We start from the raw sequence: 22,729 nt of genomic DNA on the forward strand, positions 1-22,729 counted from the left end.
ATCCAAGGAAAGGTCATGTGTGCTTCTGGGGTGTGCTGAGGTTTGCAAGTTGCCAGCTGTCTGGGAAACTGGACCCTCACAATGGGTGTAGCGGAAGAGGATGATGGCCCAGGCTGCCACTTAGAGCTGCATGAAAGTTGTGACCAGAAGAGGGGCTGCACGTGACACCCCGTCTCCTGTCCTCTGGGGTGAGGCTAGACTGATGATGGGTGGTTGCCTGGAAAGCCAGCATGACTGCAATTCGGGTGCCACGGAAACAATAGGAGCTAATTATTTCCTCTGATTCTGCTTGACTACAACGCTAATTGTACTCATTAGCAGCTCTAGCCTTTTCCCCTTTTCCTTGGGGAATCACACAATTGCCTTTCATTTTTAATAGAGCCTTTGCATCGGGTCCAGGAGTGGAGGCTGTGGCCAGAGGTGGGGGCACATCTCCTGCCCTGCGTGCTCTGTGCAGTCCCCTAGGAGAAGGGGCTGCTTGGGCCAATTTGATCACAACCACAGAACTAGCGGCCCATGTCTGGGACAATTACTGGCCTTGGGGACTGGGAGACCTTCAGCCTCATGACTCCAATGCAAATTCCTCATGTTATTATTGAAGTCTAGACTGAAAGCAGCCAGGACTGGCAGAGAAAACAGTTTAAAATATTCAGTCTTCTGAAGTGTTTGTTTTCTGCATTGAGAGTGTCAGTCCTAGGCTGCCTAGAAACATTCAGCGCACTGTCAGCTATCACTGACTGCTCCCTGTGGTCAGGCAGTTTGTGCCTGCTGGCACCTGGCTAGGCAGGGAGCAGGGAAGTTCCCTGGGCTGTGGTGGCATCCCTCTCTCTGCTTCTCAAGACCCCACAGTCCTATTCCTGCTCTTGCCACTTTTTTGTTACCAGCTCTCAACCAAATGCTCTTTTCCAGACACAGTTTGTTTTCCCCGCTGCGATCAGGTACTACTACGGCTGCTACTTAAAATTCCTTTTAAATACAACTCTCCCCTGCTGCTCTCCGGTATTTGTTAGGGGGGATTTAGTTGTAATTACATTTTGGCAATCTAAGCAAAGATAGCCTTGCAAGGCAAGGCTGAAATACTAGCTGCAGGCTCCCTTTATCCACAGTGCATTTAGCTTCTTGCAGATGACATCACTTAGGGCTTTAGTCCTGTGGTTGTGCCCAGCTGCGCATCGCGTCCACCTCTGCTATTTCGTGTACTCGCCCACTTCTTGCCTCTGATGCCCTGCATCTAAGCTGGTGCTGATGAGTGCAGGCTTGCTATTAAATCTGAAAATGCTGCAGTCCTGCTGTGTTCGCCCTTAAATACGCTTTGCAAGTGAGCTGTGGAAGAGCCCTTCCCTGGGAGGCTGTTCCTCTCCTACCGCTGCCACTGTGGTTGAGATTTAGAGGAACTCAGCACTGGTTCCTTTTGCTCAGCCTTGAAGGGAGCTAGCTGGTTGGGCCTTGGTGTTTGTCCTCTTTAAGGCTGCAACTTTTGCAGAGGTCAGAAGAAAAGCAGTGTTTGATCTGTGTCAAGCACCAGGTTTGGTGCCTTCTATGCCTTGGAGAAGGATGGAGCCAGACTGTTTTTGGAACAGGGCTTTTGGGTTGTGGTCTATTTGTCCGACTAATGAGAGTGGTGAAAAGATAGCCATGGGGTCATTTGGGAGGGGAAGGACCCTCTATCATGCTCTAAAAAAACATTTTAGATCCTCTTCATTCAGGAAGCAAGCCTGAAGCTGTGGGAGCTCTAAATCTGTGGTGAGTTGTGATTTTTCCTGCTTTTCTCATCCTGAAGGCTTTGTCTACCCTTAAACTTTCTCGATCCCTGTATAGTGGCATTTGGGGAGACTGACAGGGCTTTGAACACCTTTGAGGCCTGGAGTCCAGCCCCATGGCTCTTCTTTCCCAAGGGTATGCTGAGCTGTGGTGGGCTTATGGGCCCTGGGTGTCTCTGGCTGTGGCTGGTCAAGTGGGGGCTGGTGGCTGGGGTGGGCTTTGGCTGTGGGGCTCAGGGAGTGGTGGGGTGGGCGTGCTGGGTGTCTCCGAGCTGCAGCTAAGGAGGAAATCTGCTTCCCAGCCCTCAGAGAGAAAGGAGTCCCCAGTTTTGGAGGGGAGCAGTTGGGGGGTTCTTGAAGGATGATGTTGCCCCATGTTGGTGCTTCTTGATGGGGTACAGGCACATGTAGCTGATGCTGGGCTGGGAGGGCTTTTCTGGTCTCGCTGAGCTCCCCCCAGCACCCTGCTAGCTCTGGGTAGGGTGACCTGTAGTGTGTTCCCCCACTGGATCCTGCAAGACACATTTGCTGCCCAAGACCTGTGGCATCCTGGCTACTGCGTTTGGTTTTCTCCTTGTGTCTGGTGTGGTGATAAACCCCAGGGACCTCCAGAGGGGAGGTAAAACCATTGCTTTGGGGTTGTGGAGTATGTGGTCTCAGCCACATGCTCCTGGCAGGCTGATAAAGCTTGTCCCTTTCCAGTTGTGGTGTATGGACATGCTGGATACCGAGCTCACCTGAAAGAAGCAGCAGCTCTGTGGAGTGGGAAGAAGTGGGTGACAGTACTGGGCCCTCTTCAGAGCCCCCTTGCCCTGGAGACTGGCAGCAGAACAATGGAGACCCAGGAATCATTGGGAAATGGCCAGGCAAAGACAGACTGGAGCTCATTAATTCTGCACTGTCTTGGGGAGGGAGAGCCCAGGGGGCTGGGGTCATGCCTGGTGCTATAGTTTGGGCAGCTCATGGCAGCTTCTGACTCTCACAGGTCTGGGGACACTTGGCCAGGGCAGCCTGTCCCTTCAGCTACTGTGGGGCTGGGGAGAGGACATCACTGTGGGGGGACAGGAGGGCTGTGCAGTGCTGTCATTCACCAGCAAGAAGGCTGTGGCCAGGAGGAGTACGGTGCCCCAAGACCTGGGCCCCTCACCCAGACCATGGCCACAGGGCTGGCTCTATGGGGAGTGACCCAGGCAGGGGGACAGGAGGCAGGACGCAGCCAGGGCACTGGGTGCTTGGTGAGCTCATCTGGGCACCCCTGCCTGTGCTGGTGGGCACCATCCCTGTCTGCTTGAAGGTGCCAGCCTGAAGCACCAGATCCGCCTGATCTCGGTGCTGTGGGCATCACGAATCTCCCGTGTATGAGGCAAGAAAAGCCACCTTGCAGAGAGCACAGGCAGGCTGGCACAGCCAGAGGGTGGATCCAGGCCATGACCAGGCTGCAGGCATCCAAGAGTTGATGTCTCAGCTGCTGCGTGTTTGCCTCCCTCCTCCATCCATGCCCGCAGTGCCCTCACCTCTGGCAGGCAGTGCCAGGAGCCAGTGGTGGGCAGTAGCCAGCCAGTTTCTCCGAGCAGCAGCAGAGGCAGGTGGTGCTTGGACAGTGAGGCTGCTGAAGACACAGCACATCCTGGAGCCAGGCGCAGGTGGCGTGAGCTGGGCCTCAGAGGAGCAGACGCTGCCTGCCACAGTTCCCAGGCTGACCTCCCACATCTCCCCTGCCAGCCGGAACAAAGCCGCAGTGGCCCCAAAGGTCTGTGAAGGGGCACAGGGCGGGACGCGGCATCACTGGGAGGGAGGGTAGGGGCTGTGCTTGACAGAGGTGATCCGGTGGGGCAAGGAGGGCCAGTGGAGGAGGGATTCATCTAATGATGCTCGTAGCAGAGTGGGTGTCAAGGGGCATCCATCCCTGAGGCGTTTGGGTGCCTGGTGGCCCAGAGTGTTCCCACCCCAAGCCACTTGCTAGGGAGCAGGGACAGCAATTCAGCTGCCCTCCACAGCTGGGGGGGAGGGAGAGAGTGCCTGCCCCTAATCCCATCCTTGGTTCCATTGCTGCCCCAGAACGGGGGTTGTATCTGTGATTCCTGCCCTGTTGCCACCATTGCCATGGCAAGAGATTCCAAGGGGCCCCATTTGTCCTGGGCTTGAAGCTGTGAATTTGCAGTGGGGTAATGTGGCTCTTGCTGCCAGTGCTAGTGCCCATCAGAAACCTAGACTCTGCTCTGGTTCCCCCTTGTCTTGTCTCTCAGCACCCTTGTGGGGTGCTGGGACAGAACTGTGTGGCTTAGAGGTCTGAAGCTAGCCTGCATGGGTGGCACATCCAGCCTGTCTGAGAGGGGTAACCCCATCAGTGGGCATGTGGCAATGATACCACAAAGGCTTGTGAGACTGCTGCAGGCTTTACTTCCACATTTAGCAGTACAGCACGGCCATCCCGTGTTCCCCTCTTCCCCGTCACCACCACTGCTTGGAGGGTGGCAGAGCCCCACCACCCGCAGTCCTCCTCCAGAGCTGTGCTTGGCACCAGGATCTGCTGTGCCCACAGGGACCTCAGCCAGGAAGGCTGGTGTGGGGACACCCAGCCCCTCGCTCCGGCAGTCCCAGCAGCAGGAGGGCTGGTGGGCGCCCACAGGTGTCACTGCGGCAGGTACTGCTTGGGGTCCCCAGGGAAGGGCAGGGCGGGCGCTTGGTTGAAGTGAGCCATGAGGAAGATGCCGACAGTGCCGCACACGAAGAGGGAGGCCATGATGAAGAAGCAGACACGGTCGATCACCCGTCCCACCAGGATCCACTCTTCGCTCTCCTGCCGGTGGCACAAGGAGGGGTGTGAGGGCTGCCCCCACTGTCCCCCATGTGGGTCCCTCTCCCACCCTGGCCCCAACTCACGCTGCTGAAGTTGTTCTGCTCCCGTGTGGCATTGGCAATATGGTTGCAGGCATCCACGCAGGCACGGATCTCAGGGCCTGCCTCCTCCAGGCTCTGGCAGAAATCCTGGGGACTGCCACTCTCCAGGCCACGTTCTACGGGCAGTGGAGCCAGCACAGCAGGCACCAGTCAGTGTCTGGCTGCCTGGCACATTGCCCACGAGGAATTGCCAACCCCCCAGGGGTGCTCACCGATCTTCTTCAGTACGGTTTTCATCAGCCCATCCCTCTCCTTCTGCTTCTCAAAAAGCAGCTCAGTCCGAGCTTTCCACAGCATGTACTCGTCAGCTTTCACCATGAGCCCCAGGGAGCTGCGCCTCCGGGCTGCTCGCGGCGGCCCAGGTGTCTCCTCTGGCATGTGCATGCCCAGGTAGCGGGGCAGGAGGTGCAGGCACACCTGGGCACAGCATCACCCACAGGGACCTGACTCCTCACACACTGCCCGGAGTATCCAGTGGATGCAATCAGGTCCCCTTGCATCACCTGGAGCATCCCCGTGGGGTACCCTTGTGCCACCAGGATGCTGGGTGCATTGGCACCTGCTGCTCCCCAGTGTTTAGAGTGGCTCGGAGGGGTTTAACGGCACAGTGTGGTCCCTTGGGGACATCTTGGAGGTCCCTCTTTGTGCCAGGACTTGCACTCAGATGAAGGCATGCCTGCCACCCCACTCTGCAAGGGACATGGCCTCGGTCCCCAAATACCCACCGCATTCCCCATGTATAAGGGGCAGGAAGAAAACAGCAGGTACCTGGCGCACTCTCTGGGACATGGAGTGAGTGTTGGGTGTTCTCAGAGAGACATTGAGGACGATGACAGCATTCACCACGATCACCACTGTCACCACCATGAGGAAGGTCAGGTACCTGGGGAGGAAGCACAGGCCTCACATCTAGGTCACAGGCTATGGGCACGTAAGGTCCTTCTCAGTGCCCTCCTGGGCTGGAAACTGGGGAGTGGCAGTGGGACACAGGCACTTGGTAGCCCTGTGACAGCCCTGCCTGGGCTGGGGGGTATTTCTGTGCCAGGGTCCTCTCCCTGGGCACTGACTGCTGCACTGCACCCAGAGTCCCTGCTGGCACAGTGTGACAGCTGGCACCCCTGTTCCTGTGCATCACTTACTTCCCGATGAGAGGCACAGCCTGGGAGGTCTCAGGCACCTTCTGGGCAATGAGGAAGAGGAAAACGGTCTGGGCCAGGAGGACATTGATGGAGACAGTGCATTTCTGCCCACCCGCTGCCAAGGAGGGGGGGAAGGCAGAGGTTGGCATGGGGCAGTGGTGTGGGCATTGCCCCCCTTTGGCAAAAAGCCCCCATCCCAAAGCTGAACAGGCCAAGTCCTGCCATGAGGCTTTTTATGTGGCTTCTCCCCTCCCCCCAAATACCACAGAAGTGGGTGAGAGATGGCACTGATGGTCCCCAAGCACAGAGGGGACAATGAGTCCTTCCTTGCCTGTGGCTGCCCCCCCTCACATATCCCCATGTCCCCCGAGGGCATGGCACCAGTGCTACCTTTGGCAGGCAAAAAGTAGACCAGCACAGCCATGGCAGAGATGAGGACACAGGGCACGATGATGTTGATGATGTAGAAGAGTGGCTTGCGCTGGATGATGAGGTAGAAGATGACCTGCTGGTACTGGATGTCATCTGGGGTGAAGTGCTCTGAATTGATGATCTTCCGAGCAGGGCGGTGCTTGATGGCCCATTCGCCATTCTCTGCCACACGGCAGTGCCATATGAGTCCCACCACCCCACCAGGGGCAATGGGGATGCCAGACCCCCAGCCCAGAGAGAAGGAGGAAAGGGAGAGCTGGCGGTTGGCGTGAGCCCCATGGAGCACCCAGGCTGTGCACAGTGCAGGGAAAGGTGCCAGAGCCACTGGGGAGGGAGATGAGCGCCACAGAGTATGCCAGGGTGCCAGGCAAAATATCCCATAAAACTGTTGGAGGGGACAGCTGGGCACATGTGGGGCACCTCGAGCCCCTTGGGGGCTCCCAGGGCATTATGTGTGGGGCTGGGGTCCCCCCATCTCCCTGCCTCTAGGGTGCTGCAGGGGGAAGCTGAGTGTGACGCTAGGTGACAGCGCGCTGTTTTCCCCCACCATCTGTGGGAGCGATAGATTTTTCCCAATCGAGATCGCAGCTCAGGCCAGTAATGAAAAAATAAATCTCGCTGCCCGAAAAGCATTTTGCTCCTTCAATATGCAATTAAAATGTGATGGAAAACGTCATCGTTTGGCTGTGACAGCTACGTTCCCAGCATCAATCAAGCTCCCAGGAACGGTGCTCTCCAGGAGTGGCTGTCAGGCGGTGAGAGCCCCGAGATGGGGGGGTTAGAAAAACAAATCTCTGCCACACACCCGCTTCTACTAATAACTTAAGTGCCCATGTAATGTCAGAAGCTGCTAATAGCACCTGCAGCCCTGCTTTTGGCAGCTGCCAGCATGGCACCAGGCCTGTTGGGTGCTCCCTGTGGTGGGATGCTCTTGTGCCATGGGGGTAGCCACGGTGTTACCTGTGAAAGCCTCGGGGTCGATGGAGATCCACTCCACAGTCTGGCCTTCCTCCACCGTCAGCAGCAGGTTGATTTCATTGGCACTGTATGTCTGGGACCTGGGGAGGGACAACGGGGTGGCACAGGCTGCCATGCAGCAGGCTGGATGAGCAAAGGGTGCCAGCGTGGTACTGGGTCACACTGGCCACCTCTAGCTCTGCTTTGGGGTGTTTGGCTTGGCCAAGGTGCCTCCTGCCACCGATGGGGTGCCAGGGGACAGGCAGGTGGCACTTGTCTGCTGAGGGGCTCATTGCCCTGGGGCAAAGGTGGGCATCCCATGTCAATCCCTTGTATCCCAGCAGGACCTGCTGGATGGCCCCAGCCATGGTGCCCGCGTGTGCCCAGCTGGTGCTCACTGGAAGACCATAGTGCAGTTCTGCCAGTCAAAAGGGAAATAGGTGACGTGGATGGCACAGGCACTGCGGTAGATGGCGGGGGGCAGCCAGTAGATGCTGCCATCGGGGGAAACCAGCACGTTGGTGTAGAGGGTGATTTCAAAGGTCCCATCGATGCTGTGGGAGAAAGGGTGGGCTCAGCCCCAGACTGTGCCCAGGGGGGGCAGCTGCCACACCCTTTGCAGGGGTATGTCCCCATTGCCCCATCACCTACTTGTTCTCCAGGACAATGTCAGGCAGCCAGACCATGGTGGAAGGCACCCGCAGCAGCTGGATGTTGTCATATTCCTTGGGGTCCCACCGCAGGCGATAATCAGACCATTGCTGGGGGAAGGGAAACAAAGAGGGAGGCTCATGGCGCTCCCCAAGGTGGGGGAGCTTGTGGGCTGCCTGTCCCATACTACCCCCAAAAGGGGTTCAGTTGGGGGCATCCACAAAAGGGGGTTCAGGTTACAGTGCCAGCCTTCCATGAGGTGCCACTCTGAGATGCAAGTGTGGCGCGGGGGTCCTGCCTGGGGATGAGGGGGTCTCACCATCTCGATCCAGACGTTGGTTGTGAGGGTCTCCTCCCGCTCGTTCTGGTAAGGAAGGAAGAACTTTAGCACCCTGCCCACCTCTGCCTACTGCCCCACGTGTTGGGACAAATCCCATCCCGCTGTGGGGACTGGGGCGGGGGGGGTCGCTCACCAGGGAGATGAGGTTGGTGAGGGTGAGCTTGAGGGTGACATCGATGATCTGGTCCCCACGCAGGGCCGGGCGCAGGTGCCTGTTGTAGTTGGTCATGAGGTCCTGCAGCAGCTTCTCCTCCTGGTTCCTGCAGCCCACGCCTGGGGACGGCAGAGCCACCAATGCCCCCAGGACCTGCTGGTGTGGGTGAGGGTGGCACAGGGTGTGCCTGGGGAGGGGATGCCCACTCGTGTGTTACTGTGGGTGTGCACACACAGCTGTGTGTGCTTGACAGTGTGTATCAGTGGACCAGTGTGCAAGCCAGGGGATGTGCAGCCCCCCCACATCCCCTACCCTGCTCACCCCAGGGACGTCTTCAGGGCAGGACGTGGGGAAAGTAGATCTGCCAGCTTGGGGACACCCCAGTGGGGTGGTGCATGGCCATGGATACCCATGGGTGACAAACCCCCAAGGGCAAAGGCAGGGGATGACGGGGTGCCCCCCCCCAAGGACTCCCTCCGGGACAGGCACTCCTTACCTGCCAGGGCACAGAGGGTGAGGAGGAGGCTGTGGCAGCGCATGGCAGTGCCGTGGGGTGCAGGTTCTGGGGCTCTGCTCGGCGCCTGTACAGCGTTGTTCTGGGCCTGGCGCCTGGTGGGACAGGACAGCTGTCCTCCACGTTGTCAGCTGTTCCCAACAGCCACGGGGACGGGGAGGGGCGGGTGACCACCCCTGTCCCCGCCCCCCACTCTCCCCCCCCCCGCCCCGCTGTCGGGGTGATGCCAGTTTTCTGGGAAGCTCCTCTGGCATTTGTGCCATGGGGGTTGGAATTGGGTCTGGGGGCAAAATGAGTTCCATGCCTTGGTTTACCCCTGACCCCACAGAGGGATGCATCTCCCTGCAGCACCCCCAGCAGTGCCCTGCCCCCCCATGGTGGTGGCTGCCCCTGGGATGTAGGGTGGGGAAGGGGCAGGCAAGTCTCGCCATGTCAGTCTGTGGACTGATGCCCGCATTGGGGGTCCAACTCCTGCCAGGCCCTGTGTAGGGCTGTGGGGGAGGGGTGTGAGATTCCTGGCTCAGTGGCAAGGATGTGACAGCTGTTCCTGGCCATTGCCGGTGGGGGCACGTCAGCTGTGCCCCCTGAAATCGGAGCCCTGGTGTCGCCCTGCTGAGCTGGGGAAGGAGATACCCCCTCGGCCCCCAGCCAGGTGCTGCAGGATGGGGTGTGTAAGGGGCGACACTTGTGGGTGTCTGGCTGGGGGGTCATGGGGACAGGGGGGTGATATGGGCACTGATGGCATCTCTGCCCACTGCAGTGGGTCCACAGGGGATGGTGCTGTGCTGGGAGGTGTCTGTCACCGCCCCAAGCCCATCCTGTCCCGAATGCCCAGCCCAATGGGGGTAGCAGGGTTGGTAGCACCACATCCCCTCTGGGAAACACCCCTTCCAGCCACAGCTGAGGGCCACCGTGCTCAGGACACACAACTGCACCCATTCCCTAGGTAGGCATCACCCTCCCCAGCACACACACGGCGCTCAGGGTGGGCATCATGCCCATGGGGGGTACACCAAGAGCAGCCACCAGCTCAGCACTGCGTGGTGAGAAGCACCCAGCTTTATTTCCCCAAGCCAAGGCAGGTGAGTGGGAAGGCACAGGGGGCTGGCACATGGGACCCCCCACACCTAGATGAAGCGCTTGTTCTCCTCCCGGTAGTCATAGGGGTCTCCGGCAAAGGGCAGCGGCGGGGGGTGGTTGTAGATGCCCATGAGGAAGATCCAGAGGGTGCCCACCACCAGTGTGGGGGTGATGAGGAAGAGGCAGAGGCGGTCCAAGGTACGGGCCACGCGGTTCCAGTTGTCCTTCTCCTGGGGAAGGAGCCAGGAGCTGGGCAGTGGGGGGCACAGGAGGCCCCTCTGCCCCTGCCATGCCCATAGCCCCCACCTCATTGTAGCTGTTTTTCTCCCGCATGTGCTTGACAATGTAGTTGGCACTGTCAACAACGGGTTTTACGTGCTCGTAGAGCTGCTCCTCGCCAGTCTCCATGGGCGCCAAACCTGGGGGTAAGGGGGGGCAGTGAGACAGGCTCCAAAGGGCTACCACCCCCAGAGACCCCTGCTCTGCTGCCCTTCCCCATGTTCCAGCAGAGGGGCTGAGGCTCACGGGCAGGGGTAATGCGGCTGGCCAGCCCGTGCCGCTCCGACTGCTTCTCGAACATGAGCTCGCTGCGGGACTTGACACTGAAGTACTCCTCTGCCTTGGCGATGTAGCCAGCCGAGCTGCAGCGCCGGATGCATGGGGCACCTGCTGGGCTCTCAGCTGGCTGTGACATGCCCAGCAGGCGGGGCAGGCTCTCCAAGAAGACCTGGGGCATAGGAGGTAGTGTCAGGCCCCTTGGCCACCCCGTTGGTGCAATGGCATCTTATCCCCACATTCTGCCCGCAACCTGGGCATGCAAATCCTTGGGGTGATGCAGATGGGACATCCCAATGCAATGCCAGGGCTGGGCTGTTCCATGCCCTCTGTGGGGCATGGTGCCACCCATTCACCCACCCAAGCCCAGCACCCTGCTTACTTCTTTGACCCAGTCAGACATGGTATGGGTGCTGGGGGTGCGGAAATGGAAGTTGAGGACCACAACACAGATCACCACCACGGCTGTCACCAGTAGCATGATGAAAAGCAGGTACCTATGAGGGGCATGGACCTAGGGCTGGCTTTGCCACAGAGGCTGGGCAGAGGCACAGGCAGAGCTGCCCTCTGGCACTGCAGGGAACCCACGATATCCCTGTTGCACCCAGCGGTGCCCAGGACTCACTTGCCGATGAGGGGGATGGCATGGGAGGTGGCAGGCAGGCGCTGGGAGATGAGCAGAAGGAAGACGGACTGGGCCAGGAGCACTGAGATCACCAGGGTCATCTTCTCACCACCTGAAGAGCAGGTGAGCTCAGGGAAAACCCTGCTCCAGGTCACCCTTCCTGTGCCACTAGTGCCAGGATTGCCCTCCCAGTATCCCACCATACAGTGCCCCATATAGGGTTTTCTACTTTGGGGGTACCCCAGGGTCCCACAAGGAGTATCCTGTGTCCAAGTGTGCCTCTGCCAGGGTGCCTGGCTGGGATGATGATGTCCTACCAGGGTGTCCCCTTGCTGGTCACTGAGGACGTATGCTATGACCCAGGACCTGGTACAGGTGTGGGACATGGAGGTACCCCATGGGGTGACCCCCAAGCCTTGCATGGGTGCCACAGGGTTCACTCACTGTCGGCGGGCAGGTAGAAGACAAGAATGGCCATGAAGGCGATGAGGATGCAGGGCGTGACGATGTTGATGACATAGAAGAGCGGCTTGCGTTTGATGATGAGGTAGAAGGTGATGTCCTGGTGTTCACTGCTCTCAGGGGGAGCTTCAGGGTGGATGTTCTTGCGGGCCGGGCGGTGGATGATTTCCCATTCTCCGTTCTCTACCGGGGCACATGGGACAGTGTATGGCATAGGGGGCCCCTACCATGCCCAACCTCACCGGGCCCACCAGCTCTGAGTCTCCCTGTCCTGGGTCAGGGTAGCTCCAAGTCTGGTGGGATGGGTGTCAGGGTGCCGAAGTCCCAGGTGCTCGGGTGTCGCCATGGCAGGGTGCCCCAATACCAGGGTGCCCCTGAGCCAAATACAGGGTGTCCCGCTGCCACAGGACACAGCAGAGAGCACAAGCATTACCTGTGAAGCCTTCGGGGTCGATGATGATCCACTCCACTGGGTAATACTTGCCCGTCTCTGGGTCGCTATCTGTCTTCAAGTGCATGCTGATCTCCAGGGCACTGTACGCCAGCGAGCTGGCCCGGGGTGGGGTGGGGTGGGGGGGCAGGCAGTGAGGGGCTGCGCCTGCTGCTTGTTACCCACCAGCCACCCACCCTGACCTCCAGCCTGATGGACTCAGACCACTTAGTCACCTGCAAACCCCCACCATGCTGCACCCCAACAGCAAGGGAAGGTGCTGCAGCAGCGGGCACTGCAGGGGGCCAGGATGCCCACTCTGCTGCCCACCCCTGCCCTGTCCTGCCCCAGCCAGTCCCCTGGCACCTGAATTTGAGGGTGCAGTTCTGCCAGTCGAAGGGGAAGAAGTCAACATTTATGGGACAGGCGCTGCGGAAGATGGCAGGTGGCAGCCAGTAGACGTAGCCCGTATTGTAGATGAGGACATTGCAGTAGTAGGCAATTTCGAAGAGCCCATCATTGCTATGCCGGGAGAGAGCCAAGGTGACAGAGGGGCCAGCGAGGGGCAGGGGGGAGCCTGAGCATGCCTCAGGGGGTTCAGGAGGGGAAACTGAGGCACGACTCACTTGTTCTCCAGGACTATCTCAGGCAGCCACAGCATGTCCGGTGGCAGGCGGAGCACTTCAATGTCCCCAAACTCAGACTTGTTCCACTGCAGGCGGTAATCGGTCCAGCCCTGGAGGAGGGGACCCCTGGGTCACTCCCACATCATGCTGGGCCACTCTATTGCCCGTGACTCAGGGCACAACTGGCACCATAATGCCTGTCCCTACTCACATGCTCAAGCCATAGGTTGGTGGTGAGTGTCTCATCTACCTCTTTCTGCAACAACAGCATGGGGCAGTGAGATGCCAGGGCCATGCCCAGCAGCCATCCCCCCAGCCCAGGACCCCAACCCTCACCAGTCAGGGTTCGGGCCAGTGGCCCCAGGGCTCCCCCCTATGCAGCCAGCCCCATGGGTGAAGCATGGCTGGAGGGCACACCACAGCAGGCACTGCCCTCTGGGGCTCACCAGCGAGATGAGGTTGGATAGGGTGAGGGCCAGATAGACGTCCACAACCTGGTCAGTGGAGACGACAGGGCGCACTTCTTTGTTGTAGCCCTTCTCTTCAAAGAGGTGGTGGATGAGCCGCTCCTCCTGGTTCACACAGAGCCCACCTGGGGATATGGGATCAGGCAGACCAGGGTGGTGCTGGGGTGTTACTGGGCCTGGTGCCACCCCACAGAGATGTTTGGTGAGGGCAGGGTGGTGTAGGGATGGAGGAGGCCGGGACACTGTGTGTCTGTGCTGCACAGGGCCACAGACACTGGACATGTGAGAATGATACATGTGCAGGGGGGCACATGGGCACACATGGACAAGGACTCACAGGGACACACAGACAAGAGACACTTGGGCACAGACATGGTGGTACCAGGCACATAGGAGGATGCATGCACAGAGGCACACGTGAACACCGACATATGGACATGGACCCAGTATAGGCAGGGACACGCGGTCATGGATGCAGTATCAGTGTGCATGCAGACAGACAGGCACACACAGAGACACACAGACACAGTGGAATTGTGCATGGACAGATGGACTCATATGCTGGTGCACAGGACACAGGCAGGGATGCAGCCCCACTGTGCACAGACACACAGGGCAGGGACATGGCTCTGGGTGGCACAGCCAGGACAGAGGTGCAGGGGATGCTCAGTGAAGGGACTGTACCAGGCAATGCCCAAAATGCAGCCCTGGGGGCACTTGTGCCCAGCTTGGATCCTGTCACCATTAACGCCCACCAACCCCATCGAGGTGGCCCAGAACCCCCCAGCAATAGGGCAACCCCATGCCCAAGACCCTGGGGCCCCACTCACCCGACAGCACCAGTGCCCCAAGCAGGGCCAGCCACGCCGGCAGGTCCCCCATGCGGTGCCCGCGGTGCCCTCGCACAGTGCCAGGCCCTGGCCACCTCCCCGCCTGGCCTGGCCAAGCGGATGTCCGGCTGCCGGCCGAAGCGAGAGATGGATGGTGCCAGGTGCCGGGGGGAAGGGTGCCGGACCGGATACCCGCTCCCACCCTCTTCCGGCACCTCCGCGCCTGGAGAGGGGAGACGGGCAGGCGCAGCTGGCCTCACCAGTCCCACGGGTGTCAGCCTGTCACTCTGTGCCTGGGCACCCCAGCATGGTCATTGCTGGGCACTGGGAGTAGCGGCCCCTTCCCTGCTCCTCGGCAGCCCCAGTGATGCTGCTTGGGAGTGGCAGGCTCCCCAAGAGTAGGAGGGATTGGTACCCACTGATGCCCAAGCACATGGGTGGCACCACCCTGGCACTCGCTGCTGACCCAGGGCACTCTTGGCCCCTGAACTGGCAGGAGGTTTCCTGTGGGTCCCTGATGCAGTGGCACCAGGGGTGCTGTGGTGGGCAGGAGGGGTACCTGACTGCCAGAGTGGGGCTGGGGTGTTTGTGCCAGGCTGGGCACAGCACCAACACCAGGGGCAGGAACTGAGGCTGGGGGCATCGCTTCGGGGGTACAGGGGAATGGGAAGATAGATGCAATGGGATGTCATATCCTCCATGGAAGGTCCCCCCTGCTGGCACCTGCCTCACCAGCACTGCATGGCACAACGCTCACTTCACACTCACCAGCTACTGGAAAATAGAGCCCTTTTTTATTGAAAAATAAACCTTTCTCTGTACAAATAAATAGCAGCCCAAGTGCCTCTAGGGTAAAAGGGGTGGAGGTGGGCTTGTCAAGGTGGGGATCCCAGGGGACATGAGGGCTGTGATCCCTGGCTGAGATGCTCCAGGTGCCCCCCAGCACCCCATTGCCCTGGGGATGTCAGGCAGTGCTGGTGGGAAGAGGGAAACTGAGGCACAATGTGGGACAAAAGGGTGGAAGAGCCTGAGCTGGGGAGGGAGCTGTGTTTGAAGGACATGAAAGACCCCTGCCCCAGGGCCCCATCCCCATTGATGGCATGATGCCCCAGGGCACTGTGGGCACCATTAGGTTTTCAGCGCCTCAAGTGCCAGAGCAACAAGGCCAGGCATGCTGCGGGCCAGTGAGTCACTCTCCAGCCCCACAAGGCCAGCGAAGGCTGTGGGGCGGCCCCCCACTGTGGCCCGCACCTGCGCCCGGTACAGCCCCTTGGCATTTTTGGAGCCCAGGTCCACCAGGATCTGTGGGGAGATGACAATGCTGTGAGTCCCAGGGGGCCCAGGGACATGGCAGGATGGAGATGGTCTGGGGGGTGGCACCACTTGGCTGCCAGGGCAGAGGGCTCGGAGCAGCTGGATGGGGCACTTACCTCCTGGAAGGTCATAACCAGGTCCGGCTCGGGCACCCGTAGGACCCAGGCGTACAGGTCCCGCACCGCACCCACCCGCACCACTGACTCGTTGAAGCCAGGGCATGCTGCAATCCCAGGGACAGGCAGGAGAAAGATGGAGAGGGGACATCAGGGGTGTGCTGAGGGGTGGGATGAGTCATGGGGCACCATCCTGCTGCCCGCCCTGGGAAGGAGCACCCATAATCTGGGCATGCTGAGGCAGAAGGGGCAGGGGGTCCCTGCAGAGACCGGTATGGCCAAGGGCTGTCCCACCAACATGAGACAATCAGCCCTGGGACCAGGGTGCAAAGCCAAGGCCAGGCTTGCCACCTTCCCCATGGTGGCGTGTGACATCCTACAGTGGCCAGAGCTTACCTCTGCTTGCACCTGCCTCCTCCTCCTCCTCCTCCTCTACCCCCGGCAGCTCCGTGGGCACTAGCTCACGTTTCTCCCTTGGCATGGACCCTGACAAGGAGAGAAGTGACAAAACTCTGGCAGGGGCACAGCCAGTGGGCACTGCCCCGTCGGCCCCAGCCCACCCAGCTCCCAGGACTCACGGCTCGGCGAGGGGGTCCCTGCCAGCTCTCTGGGTGCCCATCGCGGCTCCGTGGTTTCAAGAGGGGTGCCAAGGTCCAGCTCTGCCCGCAGCTGGGCAAGGAAGGCTCGTCCCTGTCCCACTAGCTCCTCCACCACCTCCTCACCCTGCTGAAGGGACGGCGGGACAGGGTGTGGCACCCATAGGGCACCTCTGGGCACAGCCATGTGCACAGTGGCAGAGTCCAGAGCACAGCTGGGCTGGTATTGTACAGGGCATTGAGGGCACTCGAGAACTTTATAGCTGTGTTGGGTCAGATCCCAAGTTGTGTGGTCAGACCCATGGCTGGTTCTGCACTGGTTGGACTGGGAGCACTGGTTTCAGCTGGGAAGGGTGAAATGGCCCCTTTGTGGTGGCAGAGTGGGAGACGCCACCTCCGTGGCTGCACAGAGGACAATCGGTCCAAGGGATGTCAGGAGGGGACATGAGGGAACTGCTGGGCTTTTGTCCCTGGAGGCACTGTCACCAGAGGGGCAGGAGGTCCCCCCAGCCCATCCCTCCCCAAATACCTGCAAGAAGAGCCACGTCTCCCTGGGGAGCTGCCCCCTGTCCAGGGTGGGCGCCGGGCGGCTGCCCCCTGCCATGGCCCTCAGTGCCTCCACCCAGTCCTGCAGCTGGGGTCCCATGGCCCCGAAGAGCTCTGCGAAGGGGGGTGGCTGCCTGGCCTCCCACCTGCAAGCACAGCAGGCAAGCTCAAGTAGGTGTCCGGCAGCACCCATCCCCCGGGCAGTGCCACCCCCGACTCTGGCAGTGCCAGCACTGGTGGAACCTGGCTGGCCCTGGGCACCCTGGAGGGCCATGCCCACCTCCCTCTGGGTGTGCCCTGGTTGCAGGAAGAGCAGGACCCCAATGCTTTAAGCGGTCCCCAAAAAGCCATATCAGTGCCATGGGCACCTTGCCCACCTCCCCAAACCCTTTAGCCCCCCCTTGTCCTGTGGCCCACCATCCCTCACCTGATGGGGTGTCTCCAGGGTCCTTCTGCTGTGGAGCTGGGCTGACCCCCTGGCACAGCTGGGCCTGCGGGGACAAGAAGGGGACAGGAGGGACAAGGAGAAGGAGAACCCCATGGGGGTGCCAGGGCAGGCTACTGGTACCCAGGCGCTGGCATGGGGGGGACTGATGGCATCCCAAGTGGGCACTGGATGGCCCAGTCTGGGAGGGTACCTGGGGCATCCCTGCGGACACGAGGGTGGAAGAGATGCCCATAGATCTTGCCCAGGAGCTGGGGCAGGGCACGGGTGAGGAAGGAGAAGTCAAACTGGTTTTGGATGAAGTCCGCAGCCCGGCGCAGGAGATCCACCAATGTCTGGGCATAGGAGTGCAGCTCTGTGGGTGCAGTGGGAGAGCCATGGCCCTGGCACCACACCAGCTCCACGCTACCAGAAATGGGGTCCCGCCCCACACCCTTGCCCTGGCATGGCCCCCCTGCTCACCGCATTGTCTTGTCCTGGCACGGCAGGTCTCCTCAGACAGGCGGGCGCAGGCAGCCCGGCCCTGGGGGGCCCGGCAGGACCCAGCATAGAAGGCACAGAGGCGGGTGCGCTCCAGTGGCTGCTGCTCAGAGGGCAGCTGGGCCAGCGCCAGCAGGTCAAAGCAGCTCGGTTCCCGGCTGCCAGGGGTGGCTGCAAGGGCACCGGGGCTGCCATGAGGTGCTGAACCCCCGCTCAGGAGCGATGTATCCCCACAACACCCTGGGCACGTCTGTTTCCGCCCCTGGCACAGCTGGCGGCACTCACAGTCCATCTGGAGCCTGAGCCAGTCCACGAAAGCAGCGACGCGGGTGTAGACACCTGGTTTGCCCTGCTCACCACAGCCGTCACCCCACGAGGTGATACCGTAGAGGATGAAGCGGTGTGAGGAGGGGTCCTGGCATGCCAGCGGGCCCCCTGAGTCACCCTGGGAGGAGGGATGCCCATGCATCAGTCTGGGCTGGGACCCCAACTGCACTTCTGGGCTGTGCCAGGCTGTGGCACATGCACACCGCTGTGTGCCACAAGGGATTTTTGAGCAGGAGGGCTGGCAGCCCCCCAGCTGCAGGCGTTACCTGGCAGGAGTCAATGCCCCCAGACAAATACCCAGCACAAAACATGGCGTTGGTGAGCATGTCCCTGCCGAGGGCACCCCGGCACGTCTCCTGGCTGAGCAGGGGCACTCGCGCCTCCATCACCACGTCAGCCGCTGGCCCCTCTGCTGGGCAAGGCACCCGTTACGGGGTCCCCAGTGCCCAGCACCCCCCCTTTCTTTTGCACCCCTCTGCCCTGGCTTGGTGCATCAGGACTGAGCACCCGAGAGGGCACCAAGGGGGAAACCCCACAGACCCCACGGGTGTTGGTGTGGGTCCTACCTTCATAGAGAGAGCCCCAGCCTGCAATGTAGCAGGCGGTGCCGGGGCTGGGCTCCACAGGGCCGCTGGGCAGGCACACAGGGCTGATGGTGGGCGACGGGGCCAGTGGCACTGCCAGTTCCAGCAGCGCCAGGTCCCCATGAAACGTCTTGGGGTTAAACTGGAAGGAGATGAGGGTATGTCAGTGGGGGGCCCTGGAGCATGCACAGGGAGGTCAGGGGGGTGCCCACCTCCACCGACCTTGGGGTGAGGCAGGATGCGCCGGACGGGCACTACCCGCTCACCCGCGTCCAGCTTGCCCTGCTCGTGGTCGCCCACCACCACCGTCCATGCCAGTTCATTTCGATTCCTGGCAGTGCAGGGGCAGTGAGTTACAGGGGTGACAGGGGTGGCACCCCATCCACCCCTCTGTAGGGACATCACCCCTACACTGCTGCATTCCTGCCATACCCAGTGAAGCAGTGGGCTGCAGTGAGGACCCAGGAGCGCCCCACGAGCACCCCTCCACACATCAGCTCCCCGTGGAGCCGCACCGACACCAGCCAGGGCCAGGCCCCCTGCGGGGCCACGCTGCCACCCATGATCCGTCCTCGGAGGGCCGTGTTGTTGGCTTGGGGGCCCCTGCGATGCCCGCAGCTCCCTGGGGGACAAAGCTGGGGTGAGAGGGGGGGTTCCTGCAGCCCCGCTGCTGGGACACCCCCTCTCCCGGGTGGGCATGGGGTAGCTGGGCACAGTGATGCCGGGATGGCCATGGTGGGTGCAGGGAATGGTGGGCAGCCCCCAGGGGAGGTCAGGCAACGCAGGCCGCGCTGTCAAGCCTCATCGTGCTCATGGAGGTGAGTGGGCGGAGGGCCGGGGGCACCCTGCGGTCCAGCAGCTGCCGACGCTAACCTCTGCCCCCAGCCCAGCAGGCAGCCGGGTGGCTGGGGGGGCCCGCCGGCGTGGGGAGGGGGGTGGCGTGGGCACCATGGGGCCGCGCTGGCTCACCTGGCATCGCCGCCTCTGCTGGTGCATCAGAACCTGGGGCTGCAGCTGCCATCTCTGTGGGGACAAGCTGTCATGTCATGTGGGGACACCCCTCCTGATGTCACCACCATGTCTGCTGTCCCTAGCTCGCCACAGTTCCTTTCAGTGCTCCCCAGCTCCCCATCATCCTGAACAAGCACCCCCCCACCACTCCAGGATTGCTTGTCTCCCCCGGTGACGCAGTGTCCCCAATCTCTCTGTCACCCCCTCTTGGCCCTCTCCTACTCCAGATTTTCCATCATCCCTCTACGCTCCATCCTCCCCAATCCACTCATCACTCCCAGTGCCTCCATCCCCCAAATCTCCACTCCTCAATCCAGATCCCTTCAACCCCTCCAGTTTCCCATCCCACCAGAGATCCCACATCACCCTACCGTGCCCCCATCTCCCTGGTCTCCCCACCCCACTCCAACACCCTGTCACCCCCGCCAAAGCCACATATCCCCTCCGGGCAGTCCCAGGCATCCCCCGGGGTGCCCTGATTGTTATTGTAGGGTCTTCTTTCTCTGGGAAGAGCCAGGGGCGATGCGGGTGCCCACTCACGGCACTCCTGGAGGCGGTGGCGGCAGAGCCGAGCACTGAGCAGGACGCAGGCATGCTGAGTCCCTTCGGGTGTGCACAGGCGCTGGTAGGGGGCACAGGCCTGGCTCAGTGCCCAGTTGCGCTGGGGCAGCTCGGGCAGGGCCTGGGCATCCAGCAGGACCTGGCAGCTGGGTGGCACAGCAGGGGATATGGCTGGCGCTGCAAGGACAGCAGAGCTGTGGGCATCCCCATGTCCTCCCTGCCTCTTGCTCACCCCACCTGGGCGATCCTGGGCTCCACTTTGGGGCAGGTGGGAAGGGGGCATGATGGGGCTGCGGCACTGGCATGTTTTGGTAGGGTCTCCTGGTTGCTGAGATATGTTTTTGCAGGGATCTCTGGGAAGGGGACAAGGAATTGGGCAATGTTTTGGGTAGGGCTTCAGATGATTTGGGGTAAGATCTAGAGAGGATGGGGAACTGCCTGGGTAGGGTATCTGGGTGGTGTTTTGGTAGGGTGTCTAGCAGTTAGGGATATGTTTTGGGAGTCTGGGCACTGCTTTGGTAAAGTATATAGGGTAGGTATATTGGGTAGGGTCTTGGGGTGTCATTTTGGTAGGGTTTCTAGGGGATGGGGTGGTGCTTTGGTAGGGACCCAAAAGCAATATTTGGGTGGGTCCATGTTTGGGTAGGGTCTCCTGGGTATGGGGTGGTATTTGGACAGGGACTCTGGGTAGTAGTATTTGGATAGAGACCCTGGGGAATGTTTGGGTGGGGACCCTGGGCTCTGTTCAGGTAGAGTGTCCTGGGGATGGGGCCATGGGGGCTGTGGGGCTGTGACTCACCTGGGCAGTGTTGGGTGAGGTTGGCACAGGGGGGAAAGAGGCAGGGGGCACAGAGCCCGCAGGCGCTTTGCTGCTGCTGCTGCTCAGCCAGTGCCCGCTCCAGAGCCAGCAGTGCGCTCCTCAGCGCTGCCTCCAGCACCAGTGTCCCTCGGCTCGACAGTGCTGCCGGGCACATGCAGTGTGCTCAGAACTCCAGTGCCCCCAACACTGCCCCACCACAGCCACAGAGTGCCCCAAACCCGCCTGGTGCCCATGCCCCAATATATCCATGATGGGAGTCAGGCTGGGCATGACCTGTCACCTGTTGGCATTGTCTAGGGAGACAGGCATGACTGTCATCTCTCCGGTGGGGCTGGCACATGGGCACATGGTATGGGGAGGGTGTTTGCCCGCACCCATGTGTGCCTGCTGCATGTGGAAACCCCGTGAACACATGTGTTCAAACGTGGCCATGGAGCAAGGGTGTGAGCCTGGGCAGGTGTGTCCCCGTGTGCCCATGTGCATCCATGTGCATGCACCTCTGTGCACACTTGTGCCCATGCCCTGGGTGCTCACTTGTGTGCGCCATCGTCTGTGTGCTCGTGTGTGCATGTCCCTGCATGTCTCCATGTGTGTGCAGTCCTGCGTGCTCTGCATGTGCATCCCCGCATGTGCCCACACCTGTGCCCACCTGTACCCCCCACTGCCTCCCACCTACTGGCCAGGACCTGGCTGAGGGTTCCCTGGGGCTGGCACAGGTACCCGGGGCAGGAGGGAGAGCTGGCAGCCATGTGACATGAACTGCACCACTCCCTGCAACCCCAGTGTCCCTGGGTGCCATGGGCAGCATTTGCCACCCAGTTCATGCAGTGCGGTCATGGGAGGGCTTTGCCAGGGTCCTGGGCATCCTGCTTGTGCTTCCCCCCCCCCGCTTTCTGAGACCAAACCCAGAAGTCCCGGCTGCTTCTGCTGCCCCGTCCGCAGCAAAACCCTCCCACAAAGATGCCCCATCCCTGTGCCCCACTGACCTTGCAGGACGTCGGCTGGCATGGGGTACAGCCTCTGGCCCACGGGGGCCCCCCCTGCCAGCTTCAGCAGTGGCAGCAGTGCCAGCAGTGCAGGGGGGACCAGGCAGACCCCGAGGAGAGTGCCCCGTGTCCACTTCCCTCCTCGTTCCATCCCCGGGCGGGCAAAGGGGGGCAGGAGGGGGGAGCCCCCGAAATGCCCGAGGCGGGCGAGGAGGGATGGATATATATGGTGTCCCCCGGGCGGTGGGAGGAGAGAGGGGCCGGGGGAGCACAAACAGGCGAGTTCATTAATGTCGCGCCATGATGCCAGTTCGGGGCGGGGGGCGCGGGGGGGGGGGCGCAGCCGGGTCCTCAATGCCGCCTTTGTTCGACGAGGCCTCCGGGCGGGCAGCATCAGACGGGCGCTGCTGCCCGCGGCCCTTGATCATTTTCACGCCAAGCCCCGGCCGCGCCACCCTCCCTCCGGCGGGCCCCGGGCGGGAGGCGCGGGGGGGGCGCGGCAGCGGGCGGGTGGGAACGCACCGGCGGCTGCGGGGCGCGGGGGGCCAGGGCCCGGCGTGGGAGACCCTTCAAAGGCGGGCAGCGGGCCGGGAGCGGCCGGGCGGACACTGCGGGGAGGGGGGGCCGGGCAGAGAGGGAGGTGGACACGGGGCGGGCGGGGGAAGGGGGGGCCCCCTCTCTGTGCCAGCCCAACCCTGGCCGAACAGGCCGGCCTGTGCAGGGGCACTGCACCCCCGAGATGAGCACCGGCTGCCCCCGGGGACCCCCCCACGGTGCCTCTCGTGTCCACACTAAGGCCGTTCCTTGCCTGGGGTGCAGGAGGGGGGACACGCCCCGGGGGGATGTCGGAGGGGGGGGCAGGTGGGGCCGGGGTAACGGCTGCTTTTAGCCTTTTGGCAGTGGCAGGCAGCAAGCGGGTAGTGTGCCCGGGTCTGGGGGGGCACCTTTGGCCCGGGGATCGGGGGGGGCCACACTCGCCCGCCCAGCTGGAGGGGGTCCTCCCAGTGTCTACAGTTTGGC

The 22,729-nt window shown here is 61.5% G+C and overlaps 3 protein-coding genes across 4 annotated transcripts; all 3 read right to left on the reverse strand.

Annotated features, from left to right (window-relative positions):
* Positions 1–4,121: 4,121 nt before the first annotated feature.
* Positions 4,122–8,956, reverse strand: CHRNG (cholinergic receptor nicotinic gamma subunit). Of its 2 annotated transcripts, XM_064457475.1 has the most exons (12): positions 8,831–8,956; positions 8,314–8,453; positions 8,160–8,204; positions 7,841–7,950; positions 7,588–7,743; positions 7,193–7,290; positions 6,191–6,394; positions 5,801–5,915; positions 5,430–5,544; positions 4,874–5,078; positions 4,644–4,777; positions 4,122–4,560 (listed from the first exon to the last, which is right to left on the reverse strand). In XM_064457475.1, the coding sequence occupies exons 1-12, from the start codon at positions 8,871–8,873 to the stop codon at positions 4,393–4,395; spliced, it is 1,533 nt and encodes a 510-aa protein (XP_064313545.1). In that variant the 5' UTR covers positions 8,874–8,956; the 3' UTR covers positions 4,122–4,392. The 2 variants fall into 2 exon arrangements, with proteins under 2 accessions (XP_064313545.1, XP_064313546.1); XM_064457476.1 differs by lacking the exon at positions 7,588–7,743.
* A 934-nt stretch (positions 8,957–9,890) lies between these two features.
* Positions 9,891–14,098, reverse strand: CHRND (cholinergic receptor nicotinic delta subunit). The gene is made up of 12 exons (XM_064455864.1): positions 13,924–14,098; positions 13,073–13,218; positions 12,838–12,882; positions 12,627–12,736; positions 12,367–12,522; positions 12,004–12,119; positions 11,553–11,753; positions 11,109–11,220; positions 10,866–10,980; positions 10,454–10,655; positions 10,235–10,347; positions 9,891–10,158 (listed from the first exon to the last, which is right to left on the reverse strand). Exons 1-12 carry the CDS (start codon positions 13,973–13,975, stop codon positions 9,976–9,978), a joined length of 1,551 nt encoding a protein of 516 aa, XP_064311934.1. The 5' UTR covers positions 13,976–14,098; the 3' UTR covers positions 9,891–9,975.
* A 607-nt stretch (positions 14,099–14,705) lies between these two features.
* PRSS56 (serine protease 56) lies at positions 14,706–22,059 on the reverse strand. The gene is made up of 15 exons (XM_064457478.1): positions 21,710–22,059; positions 19,883–20,080; positions 19,301–19,354; positions 18,764–18,953; positions 18,554–18,662; positions 18,314–18,473; positions 18,014–18,156; positions 17,403–17,865; positions 17,134–17,295; positions 16,923–16,986; positions 16,479–16,641; positions 15,932–16,079; positions 15,750–15,839; positions 15,354–15,460; positions 14,706–15,225 (listed from the first exon to the last, which is right to left on the reverse strand). Exons 1-15 carry the CDS (start codon positions 21,858–21,860, stop codon positions 15,052–15,054), a joined length of 2,376 nt encoding a protein of 791 aa, XP_064313548.1. The 5' UTR covers positions 21,861–22,059; the 3' UTR covers positions 14,706–15,051.
* Positions 22,060–22,729: the final 670 nt, after the last annotated feature.

The sequence above is a fragment of the Phalacrocorax carbo genome, chromosome 7, assembly GCF_963921805.1.
Source record: "Phalacrocorax carbo chromosome 7, bPhaCar2.1, whole genome shotgun sequence".
NCBI lineage: Eukaryota > Metazoa > Chordata > Aves > Suliformes > Phalacrocoracidae > Phalacrocorax > Phalacrocorax carbo.